This window comes from Herpailurus yagouaroundi, unplaced genomic scaffold (genome assembly GCF_014898765.1).
Source record: "Herpailurus yagouaroundi ecotype Mexico unplaced genomic scaffold, PumYag 165, whole genome shotgun sequence".
In the NCBI taxonomy this organism is placed as follows: Eukaryota; Metazoa; Chordata; class Mammalia; order Carnivora; family Felidae; genus Herpailurus; species Herpailurus yagouaroundi.
This window is the reverse complement of record NW_024412406.1, coordinates 24,596,091-24,607,984: the sequence shown is the minus strand read 5'-3', so window position 1 is coordinate 24,607,984 and position 11,894 is coordinate 24,596,091. Positions and strand designations below refer to the sequence as shown.

Genomic DNA, 11,894 nt, shown 5'->3' with positions numbered 1-11,894 from the left:
CGAAACTCACTCGTCAAGCCATCTTTCTTGGTAAAAGCAGACGTGGCGAAGTGTGAACGTGGCCGATCTGGATGAGAGTGGAGGGCGTTTTCACTGTGTTCTCTAACCTCTTCTCAGCGTTTGAAGTTTTGCAAAACAGCACGTCAGGGAGATCGTCCTTTCTCCTGTCAGCTCTCCCTTGTGTCAAAGCCTGTCTCACACAAACTCTGAACATTCTCGAAATTATCATGCATTTAGTCCGTGATAAACTGGCTCTAGAACTCCCGACGGTCCCATCTACATTCTGATTAACTTAACAGCAGATTTGGGGTCACTTTCGCTGACTGGGAAGTGGTTTTTAGCAAATGGGGTTAAGGATACCAGACATTGTTGGTGTATTGCTTTTTTTCAAATAAAGGCTGGAATTCTTTTTTTTTTTTAATTTTTTTTTTCAACGTTTTTTATTTTTATTTTTGGGACAGAGAGAGACAGAGCATGAACGGGGGAGGGGCAGAGAGAGAGGGAGACACAGAATCGGAAACAGGCTCCAGGCTCCGAGCCATCAGCCCAGAGCCCGACGCGGGGCTCGAACTCACGGACCGCGAGATCGTGACCTGGCTGAAGTCGGACGCTTAACCGACTGCGCCACCCAGGCGCCCCAAGGCTGGAATTCTATAAAAATATCGTAGTATTAAAGTTTATGAATACTTGTAATTTTTCTATTTTTTTTTTCATGTATATCTTTATAGATAAAGAAATGGACTTGGTGGAGTCTATGAAAAAAAAACTAATGCCTCTGGTTTGGAAAGCAAGGTCCTTAATGTTAAATATATACCGACTCATTCAGCGACTACTGTTGTCTGCTGGAGATTTCTAGATTCGGGCCTGTCCTGGACCTTGCTGTGCAACCTTTTTAGCAAAATCGCTTCTCTCTCAACAGATACCAGTTTCTAACTAAAAGGAGAGCTTAGACTAGAAGAATCTGAATAATCTGTGATGCTCTGCGAAACATTAATGCCTTGGGTGCCTTGGGTGTCCAAGCCTCTGAATTGGGATCAGTCGAGGTGATGTAGAGAAGGGGCTGGTGTGTATGACATTGGCATTCGGTTATCTATCAATGAGATGGAGGCTGGAACCTGAAACCCAGCCGCCCCAAAAATGTCTAACACTGATCCTGAGAGGGACAGACGGAGACTCCACAAAGAACAAGTCCGAGCTATCGGTGAGGCAGAGGACTGCCTTCCCCGCGAAAGGGACCACAGTTGAACGTAGCGACATTGTATGTGATTATACAGCAGCTCCTCACGCACGCGTGGTTGGAGTCCCACCACCAGCATCCTGGCAACCCTGGACCAGCTGAGCGTGGCCAGACGAGGCTCCCCCACGGTCGAGATTTTAGGATAGAAATCACGTTACGGATTCTGTTAACTGTGGCCTACCTTCGACGACCTGAGTTCAGAGACACAGCCTGTCACTTTGACTTGCCACGAGGTGAAAAAAGTTGGCTCTCGAGAGGGAACAGCCTGGATTCCAATACGCTGCCACTGGCCAGCACTGTAACCTTGGATCCGTGACTTGACCTTTCTGGAGTTCCCTCTCTCTCCTCTCTCACACAGGGGTAAAAGTAACGAGCACCTCCAAGGACTCTTAGGAGGATCAAATGAGATAAGTGAAGCAAGTGAAGTGAGTGTTCAAGCTTGGACCCGGACTGCATCACCCTGAATACATGTAGCCGTTAATAGGCTTTTAGGCTTTACAACCTAATAAATCTTTGAAGCTGTATAACCGCATGTTCTCTGTGCCAACTACTCAGCCCCGCAGCGGCATTACAAGAGCAGCCGAGACACGAACACAAATGGATTTGCTTGTGTCCCTGAGTAAGACCTCACTTATGGACGCGGAGATCTGAAGTTCGTGTAATTTTCAGACGTCACGAAATAGCCTTTCGACTTTCTTGCACCCGTTGAAAGCTGTACGCATCATTCTTAGCTTTCAACCTATGCAAAAACAGGTGGAGAGGTACCTTTGGCCCACAGTTGTCTCCACGGCCAGACCTTACTCTACGAGAATCAAGACGTGGAAAGATGTATAGACACGTTCGCCAAGCTGTAAAATATATCGGGGAGCCACAATTAGAAATTTAGTGTAAAACAGTTTGCCATAGGGGCGCCTGGGTGGCTTAGTCGGTTAAGTGTCTGGCCCTTGATTTCAGCTCAAGTCCCAATATCAGGGTTCGTGGGTTCAAGCCCTGAATCGGGCCCTGTGCCGACAGCTCAGAGCCTGGAGCCTGCTTGGGATTCTGTGTCTCCCTCTCTCTCTGCCCCTCCCCTCCTCACTCTCTGTCTCTCTCTCTCTCTCTCTCTCTCTCTCTCAAAATAAGTAAATAAACATTATAAGTAAACAATAAGTAAATAGATAAAACAATTTGCTATAAAAACAGAATTTTGTCCATCTTGAACCATATAGAAATGAGTTTAATTTTCTTAATATGTAAAAAAACCCGCACAAGAGATAATTCCACAGTAATATGAAATAGCAAGATTAAAAATCTTCAATGACTTGTATGAAGTATGGAGGAGATTTTTGAGTGAAGGAATATTTTGTTTTTTCTAAGAGATGAATAATAAGCAAAATTGTCACAGCCTGTCACTAGGTGAATGTTTGAAGCATTCGGAATATTGAAGAATTTAACATACACACACGTTCACATGTTTATTTCTGAAAGGTGAATCATTTCAAAATTTTCAAATGTAACAGATTTTCTTAGAATTTGTAGTACAAGAAAAAAGTAAATTATATTTACATATATATACATACAGAAATATCAATAAAAATAGTACAGCTGATAACTCCAATGTTTCAAATATTTTACCAAAGCACTGTTGTATACAGGAGTTAAACACTACCATATAGCCCACAATTACTTTTCCTTCAGCTACAAGTCACTTAAAGATAAAACGTATTTAAACAAAACCCAATGTCGAGCTGTAGTTAACGAACTCTTTGCATGTTTTATATCCAAAGTTGTTTTAAGCAGTCATTTTCATCCAGTTTTTATTTTAAAAGATATCACATGAGAGCTACATTCTCTTCATTGATGGATGTTTAGTAATACCAGAAAAAACTGCCTTCTCTGAAAACAATCTTCTCATTCACATGAAATCTGATGAAGACATAGATAAAATAGTTGAAACCTGATGTGGACATTAGAGTTTCCAGCAAAAGTACATTGAACCATAGAGAATATTGAAACCATCTCTAATGTGTTTAGGATCTCAAGGTCATCATTTTAAAAGCCCTGAATACTATAGGGAACACTGAAAAAAAAAAAAAACATTTTATTTTGATTAAGAAGCATGATAAAAACCATTTGAAATATCTTTATAATATGCATCTCCATTTGACTGTGGTGGGAGCATGTCAGGTGTGGGCTTGGTTGTACGAGCAGCACATTTACCATGTGTTAAGATATTTGCTTACTTCTGGGTGTGCCTACCCCCTCCTTTTCCTTTAAAAGGGCTAATAATGGGGCGCCTGGGTGGCACAGTCGGTTAAGCGTCCGACTTCAGCCAGGTCACGATCTTGCGGTCCGTGAGTTCGAGCCCTGCGTCAGGCTCTGGGCTGATGGCTCGGAGACTGGAGCCTGTTTCTGATTCTGTGTCTCCCTGTCTCTCTGCCCCTCCCCCGTTCATGCTCTGTCTCTCTCTGTTCCAAAAATAAATAAACGTTGAAAAAAAATTTTTTTAAAAGGGCTAATAATGCTCTAAACTTCCTGTATCCTTTAGAATGACATGAATCTGTCACAGGTGCTGGACAATGAAAGGGTTATACTCTAAAAAAAAAAAACCAAAAAACAAAAAACAAAACAACCAGATATCCCATATCTACTCAAAACATCATGTTGTTTCACTAAAACGTGAATCTGTACCTTCTACATAATTGTTGGGTGGTTTTTATAAAAATGAAATCATTTCCTTAGGAAAAAAAAAATAAAACCATTTGCCAATCGGAATATCTTCATTCTGGGGGTGGGGGAGAGGAAAGACTTTTTTTTTTTTGAAAATAATGAACTTCAGTCCCTGGCTATATGAACATTCACTGACTTATTCAAATGAAAACAAAGTATTGTGCTTCTAGAAGCTAGTTTTTTTCGCTAGCACAGTCTGAGATAGCATCTGGGAACTGTCACCAAAATGTTAAGATTTACAAGCACGTTGACCTGTGAATCAGTGCCACCACGGCCAAATGTGACTGTCCAGAGGGACTGATACGTGATGGTGTGATGCAGGCCAGTCACGTGATTTCTCGTCCTCTTTTGCCAACCGTATGTTCACAAATGTTTGAATTTATACTTAAACTCGATATCATTTAGTGGCGGTAAAACGCCCAAGCCTGCGCGGGACTGGTCCAGAGGGGGACATTTAACATGACTGTCCACAAGCTCTAGTTCAAAATAGGAAAGCATCAGAATCAAAAACTGTTTGATTTCCTGCACAGCAAATAGTCTTCCCGGACATATGGTCGCTCCTGACCCAAAGGGCATGTAGTAATACTTCAACTTGATTCCGTTGCTGTAGAAGGTGGTCTTCGTCTTCCCATTTTCATCAAGATATCGATCGTATTTAAAAGTCTGCAATAAAAATACAAAGAAAATAAATCTATCAATTAGTTTTAAAGGAATCTGTCTCTTGCTTGACCTGGAGGCTCCAAGGAGTCATTCTCGTTTTTAATCCAATCTGTGGGTAATTTAGCAAATTCCCCACCTTGACTCAGAAAGTAATTGGGAATAGGAGCTTAACAAGAACCGACAGGAACAGAAAAAGCTTTATAATACCTTCCATCCTGCCTGGGTGACTAGTTCCTCTATTAGGCAGGACAAGAAGGACAAGTTCAGATTAGAAACTAGAAGAGCCAATATATATCTTAGCTTCTAATTTCCTGGATTCGGGAGCAGTACTTAAGGAAAAAGGAAGCCAGCAACTCTCTTATCATGACTGCAAACAAAATCAGGCAAAGATGATGTGATGACAAATACCAGGAATTTTAAAATTCAGGACAGCCTCCAGGTTTTCCAACATATATGAATACTGGACATAATTCAGGAGGCAATGCCCATGTATGGTTTCAATGGTTAAATCAATTCTGCAAAGATAAATTTCCTCTTTATTTCCATCTGGGTAGGCCTCCCCTGGGTATCGAACTGGGATTAACAGTCACTTACCAAAGGGTCTGGGTAGATTTCTGGATCTAAATGCATCAACTGCGGATAAAGAGCTATGATGTCATCTTTGCGGATGTTATAGGAACCGTCCTGGAGGTGCAAAGTGAAATCCTCTTTAGCCGTCCGGATGTTCAGGGAGGCACTGGAAAGCCTCAGAGACTCCTTGATGATACTATCTAAATATTGTTAAAGGAAGCAAGAAGGAGAAGGAGGTAAAGAAGGATGAATGGAAGAACAAGTCATGTATTCAAAAGCCTCATAATATGGAGTCTGAAATACTGATAGCAACCTATTACACAAAGTTGAACAAACTCGGGACAGCCGGCCAGATAAAACCTTCCCAAACTTTATTCTGTTGCCCCTGTGCTATAACCAGTGATTCACTTGTGTCTGAATGTGCTTTTTAATCTGATAATCTGAGTTTGAAATAATCATTTGATCAAGATATAATCTTCTTGGACACCAATGGGAATTAGACTTCCATAATTTTATAGCTAAAATCATCTTATTTCTATCTGTCACTAGACATCCAATACAACAGAAAAATCAGTGAATCACTTTCATGTGAATCAGTCAAAGTTAATTACTTTTGAGATTGAATATACTGCTAACCTTTTTATATGGAAACATTTTCCCGGATGTTTAACGCAGCTACAGTTGAGTGTTTCCAAGAACCCATTTTCATCACTACACTCTGATGTTGTATGATGTAAAGGGGCAGAAAGAACCACCCTGAAAGTAGCTAAAATATGAAGATCTCATGCGAAGGTCTAGCCTGATCCTCTAGCCTCTGTCCTTTTAACTCTCGTGTTTTAGGTGCTCATCACATGATTATATATAAAATCATAGCGTGTTAGCAGCTTTATTTTACAAATGAGAAAAGCAAGGCCCCCCAAAATGAAGCGACATGTCTGGGGGTCATCCATGGTGGGCACAACCCAACATAGGATCTATGCTTCTTGCCTCATGGTCACCTCCACTAAGGCCTGCTGCCCCTAATTGCATACACTGGTTTCTTTCCTCAAGAGAAAAGGAACAAAAACAAGAAGAAAACTCTTTTCACTACACACATAGAATACTATCGTATTTCTGTAAAACACGGAGAAGCAAAGATAAGAAAAGTAAAACAACCTTCAATCCCATCAGTCCACCCATGCAGCTAATTGTGGTTTCTTGATGGTATTTTTTCCTCTTTGTTCCATGAAAATGAGTAATATGCTCCCAGTAATCGTAACATGAGTGGTAAGAGGCAGGGCAGAGACACAGTTGAGAAATGTAGGGTCAGGAGTCCCACATAAACACTGTCTCTGGGTCCACCATTCTATCCCAGCTCAGAACTTAACCTTTAAATATCAATTTCCTCTCTGGTTATATAGAAACTAGTCCCCAGTCATAGGATTGCTGTGAGGCTCAAACAGGACAACACACATGAAATACTTAGCTTCATGCTTACAAAGTAAGTACGTAATGCACGTTGACGATTACCGTTTGTGGCGCACAGTCAATGAAATGTAACATAGTAAACGTACCTAGCACTGGTGTCTCATTCAGTTGCCTTTGATTTAGACAAATAGGACTGCCTTCAAAGCTGATTTTTTGGCCAGCATTCTCTAGGGTCCTTTTCACTTCTTCAGTGGCTGCTTTCAGTGCTTCAGGGCTCCTATCAAATGTTGAGAAAAGAAAAGATGTGCAGAAAATAAATGGTGTCTATACCAAAGGAGCTGCCAACACATAGGAGTTTTCCCCTTCTTTTAAGGAGGCGGCCAAGACGCCAGAGAAGGTGGGGAAGGGGTATTCGCAGTTACTTGTTACTCCATTTTGCACTTGTGTTTAAGTCCTTGGATATTCGCAAGAATCGTTGCCTTACAAGGCCTTGCGACATAGAAGTAAAACTTGGGGCATACTTCTATAAATAAATGATTCTAATAAGGAGTACCTGGCCAAGTCAGTCACACACATAGCAATGGAGGAGGAAAATTGCCTCTAAGATAACAATTATAGAGTGCAAATGGAAATCTGAATTTACTCTTAAAATCCATACCACGATTTCAGGTAGAACAATAGCTCTTCCATGCATATTATAAGTTATTGTTCTAGCGTGTTGACTTGTAAAATGAATGGCACTTCATTTCAGTGCATGGACATTTAGTAGATGCCATGACATTTAGTAGAAGGGATCTATAGAACACGATTGCAGTAAATTGAGTCTCATAAGTATATGTGTGGCTATCATAAAATGGCTACTATTACCTTGATGATATTACGTTGATGTTGTAACCTTATGGTAAATATATAAATTTATTCTGGATAGAGCTTTCTCAAGTAAAAACTTTGGAAGCCATTTAATATCTGAGGCAGATTTGTAATGGGGTTTTATGTCTGAAATTGTTTCTAGATATTTTTTATATTAAAGGCATAGCATAGTCAACCATCAGTGGGAATTTGGCTTTCCCAATGGTACAGAATAGTAGTTTTGTATCCATGTGACACGAAACACTCAACTTAACTGGGATAATTCAGTAAACAATTTGAATGGCAAATTTCTAAAAACACTTGGGAAGAAAATCACGTTATGTAAAGTGTATATTACATACAGTGTTTTCGTTACGTACATTTAAAAGGCAAAATCTAGCTAAATCCCATCAATAACGATTAATAATAATATGACTGATCCACAGCTATCATAGTTGGTGAGATAAACTCTAAGAAGTAATAAGGGAGCGAAAAAAAACAAACTATTGATGCACAAATGAATAAGGCATAGGTACTGCCCTCTTACTGTCCAGAAGTCAGAAGCACTTAAATATATTTTTGTGATTATGAAGACAGAATTCATCAACTTAAGGAGGCATCATGAGGAACAGCTTGAGGTTGAAAGCCAGGGCTCTGGGCCCAGGCGGCCTGAACTGACCCTACATAGTGTGTTATTTTCCCCTAGGAAGGTCTCCGCTTCTACAAGATGCATTTACCAGTCACATTTGCTTATGTTTTTATGCGGATTGGATGAGCTGATACCTGTTAAGCACTTATAACGTAAATGTCACACTCTTGATTGACAGCATGACAAAGTACGATGACTCTTTTTTTTTTTAAGTGAAAATAGTAGATTTTCTTCTCTCTATTCAAATAAAGAAACCAACGGATACGTGGCTCGTTACCTAATCATTTGAAATAAGCTCCAGAAAGTCGCCGGAATGGTGTTTGCTTGTGACGCCCAGAGGACAGCGAGGTGTGTCTTGGCCTTCTCCATGTCATCTAAGGTGTAAAGCATATCATTCAGAAACCTGACCAGTTCTGAGATGTGGTCTCTCTTTCCGAGGTTCTCGTGTCGCAAGCCCTCTGCCAGTTTTTCCCGAGCATGGTGCGCGGTCTTGAACACATGAATGGGGAGGCCTGCTACCAGAGCCGGAAAGATTTTGTCAAACTGCTTGAAGTGGTCAAGGTTATTTAGAATAAGTGCTTTTTGTGCATCTTGCCCTGTAAGATCTTTGCCAAAGAGGGTTAAATACCCAGCTTCAAACATCACTCGGTAGCAGAAGGAATACATCCCTTCTGTCACCCAGGCAGGCGTGTTTGACTTAGCTACCAGTGGACGTCTCATGACAAGTTGGAGGTTCTCCATCATGGCTTCTGTGAGGGAATTCAAGGCATCGCCCTGCAGGGTTTTGATGAAAGTTTTGTTTATGTTTTCAGTGGTATTTCCATCACTTGGGTCAATGCTTCTGTGCCCAAATACCTGACGATAGATGAAATGTGTGAGAAAAGAGATTAAACCTGATGCAGTGCTAGAAAGTGGCTGAAAAACAGATGAGATACTTTCATAATCTTCTACTTGTTAAAAAAAAAAGGGGGGAAGGAGGGAAATTGGCCTTTCCACATACAGAGAACTTTTCAAAGACATGGCTTCCTGAAAAGCCAAGTTGAAATTCCAGTTCTTCGGTGGAGTATCCCTCAACCCACACAAGTTGCCTATTTCTTACTTTTCTTATGCTACTGCATCTGTTGGAAGGTTAGTTTGGTACTAATCTATATTTGTCTTAGTCATCAGTTCTCTTCTATATTTTTTGTAGATGTACTTTGCCAGACTTTAATCTGCTTAGGGCAGAGACTGTGTCTAATACTTCCTTGCAGAGACTCACTAAATATTGGCTAACTCCTTTCTCTATTAAGGAGCCTCTTAGATTATAGCTAAGCGATACCAAAATATCTGATCAGTTGCTTAACAAAATTGAACAACCGGTGTGGCATAGAGTGTGGCAAAACAGTGGTTCAGGGGTCAGTTCCCACCACATGTGCTCTGGGAGTCATGTAGACATCGTTGACAAGAGTGAGTTTGTACCTGTCTTACTGATACAGTGCCATGTGGCTCAGCAAAATATTCCATTTTTTCTCTCAGTCTAGGTAGTTAAGAAATGACAAATCTATACCTATTTTGACTTTGGAAATGACTAGTACCAAGAGGTTGTATCTAATTGGATCTATTATATTTCTAAGAATCTCCGTGTAAGGGTAACCCTCTTCGCCACCTCTATTTTTTAAGTCTAAGTACATCAAAATGCGAAGTAAACTGACATGTTCAGAAGTAGAAAACAAAGAAGCAGAATGCTATACACACGGGAAACGGGTTACCTTTGCAGAAGTAGTGAAGTGGAACTTTTTCCAATCCAAGTATTTTCCATGGCACAACACTTTCTGATATGACAAGGGATTCGTGAGAAAGTGGACATAGTTTCCCATCAATCGGCAGGTGAAAACAGGACCATGTTTCTTTTGAATTGCTCTCAGGAACTCAAGAGGATTCGCCCCAAATTGCAGAGCACATCCCAGGTACGGAATCAACCCATTCTCCAGAGGTGGTTCACCCATCTGTCTGTAAGACACAAATACATGATAGATATGAGAAATTACACATTGTTTTTTATTTACACCTGGTTTTTAAACTTTTACTACTGACTGTCAGCTTCAAAGCTCTCTACAGTTCTAGATAGTTTTTTTGTCCCTGGGGCCCTCATCTTTTGCTAAAATAATGGGTTGTATTAACTTAGTAACATGAAAATGATTGCTATATCCATCCATCCATCCATCCATCCATCCATGCATTCCAAAACTTATTGTCTACTAAATGATAGTCATTTTTCCCAGTGATGAGGATAAAAGAATCAACAAGGCCAACAAGATTCTTGCTCTCAGTACAGATGAAACTACCTACATTCTAGTGTTTATATTTTTTCTAAGCATCATTGGCCTGAGTATCTCAGAATGTTTTCTTTTATTGTTACCCTTAAAGATATAGAATACTGAATTGCAGAGAAGATGGCAAAATTGAAGTGTTCAGAATCTTCATAACTTAAAGATATCATTCCATAGTGATATTTGACAATAAGAATCTCATTTAAAAAATTAGGTTATTATAAGATGAAATTATGTAAGTGTTGACAGGATCATCAATTGTGATTCAACACGCATGCTATTTTTTTGCATCTTTTTTCAAATATAGTTGACACACAGTCTTTTTTTTTTTTTAATAGAGTGTAAGTGAGGGAGGGGCAGAGGGAGAGAGAGAAAGAATCCCAAGCAGGCCCCGTGCCCAGCACAGAGCCCAATGCAGGGCTCAATCTCACAACCATAAAATCACGACCTGAGCTGAAACCAAGAGTCAGATGCTTCACCAGCTGAGCCACCCAGGTGGCCCAACACAGTCTTTCATGCTATTTTAAATGTTTTTATTAAATAATATCAACATTAATTTCCCAACATAAACTCCTATCCCTCTTGACAGAATTACTTAGCATAAAATAATTATTTTCATTGCAGAACACCAAATTTATTATATAACAATGAAGGTAAAAGACTATTAAATGAATGAACTAAAATGCAATTTAAAGATAAAACCTTCCTTACCTTCTCCTCATTCCAAGAATAAGCCACAAACAACAGCACACTGCTACCACAATCCCCCAGATCAAAGATACGGTCATCATTTTACAAATCTAGTGCAAACTCTAATCCGACTCTCTGATTAGAAAGGTAAGGATGTCACCAAACAGAGACTCTAGCTAGACTTTTATATAAGGTAGGATCCTACACTTGAGTGACCAAAGCAAACAATTAACCGTTTGTTCATCTTATTAGAAAAAAAAAAAACCAAACAACTGGCCTTGAACTAAGTCCACAGGTATCAGAAGAGGTTCCAAAACAATCAGAGACCTGGAATACTTGATAAGTTGAAGGTCTCTCAAACATACACTGACTTAACATTCAGACCTGGCAACAACAGCTAATATTGCAAGTTTAGTATGCTTATAAAGAGAACAAAACATAAACGTGTTCAGGATATCAAATAGCAATGTAAAATGTAATAATATAAAGAAAAATAAAACATACATTATCATCAAGCTAATGAGTAGATCTTGTTACCTTTTGAAGAAGAAATCAATTTAAATCATTTGCAAGAGATAATCGTGGTCAAGTTCAAAGGAAAGAGAACTGGGTGAAATGTTTCTACTGCTTCACGTTTCAGCGCTTTCACAAAATCATAAATATTTTGCTATATATAGTAACACATTACTTACCTAACATTCTCAAGCAGGTATCCCACATAAGTCCACCTGCCACTTAAACAGTTTATTTTAAGCACCAAAATTTTATCAACCATTTTTGCTCATTGAAAATACATTGTTACTTTTTCTAGTTG

The 11,894-nt window shown here is 39.7% G+C and overlaps 1 protein-coding gene across 1 annotated transcript; it reads right to left on the bottom strand.

The window, feature by feature from the left end:
- Positions 1 to 3,987: 3,987 nt before the first annotated feature.
- CYP7A1 (cytochrome P450 family 7 subfamily A member 1) lies at positions 3,988 to 11,316 on the bottom strand. The gene is made up of 6 exons (XM_040487742.1): positions 11,102 to 11,316; positions 9,830 to 10,070; positions 8,359 to 8,936; positions 6,730 to 6,860; positions 5,201 to 5,376; positions 3,988 to 4,609 (listed from the first exon to the last, which is right to left on the bottom strand). Exons 1-6 carry the CDS (start codon positions 11,179 to 11,181, stop codon positions 4,310 to 4,312), a joined length of 1,506 nt encoding a protein of 501 aa, XP_040343676.1. The 5' UTR covers positions 11,182 to 11,316; the 3' UTR covers positions 3,988 to 4,309.
- Between the last annotated feature and the right edge of the window lie 578 nt (positions 11,317 to 11,894).

What these genes read in the sequence shown, in the direction of transcription:
- CYP7A1 (XM_040487742.1), bottom strand. Translation starts at nt 11,181, where the DNA reads ATGATGACCGTATCTTTGATCTGGGGGATTGTGGTAGCAGTGTGCTGT. An exon ending in ACTTCACTACTTCTGCAAAG is followed by an intron (nt 8,937 to 9,829) that starts GTAACCCGTTTC and finishes ATCTATCGTCAG; the next exon opens with GTATTTGGGCACAGAAGCAT. An exon ending in GAATGAGACACCAGTGCTAG is followed by an intron (nt 5,377 to 6,729) that starts GTACGTTTACTA and finishes AACAATATTTAG; the next exon opens with ATAGTATCATCAAGGAGTCT.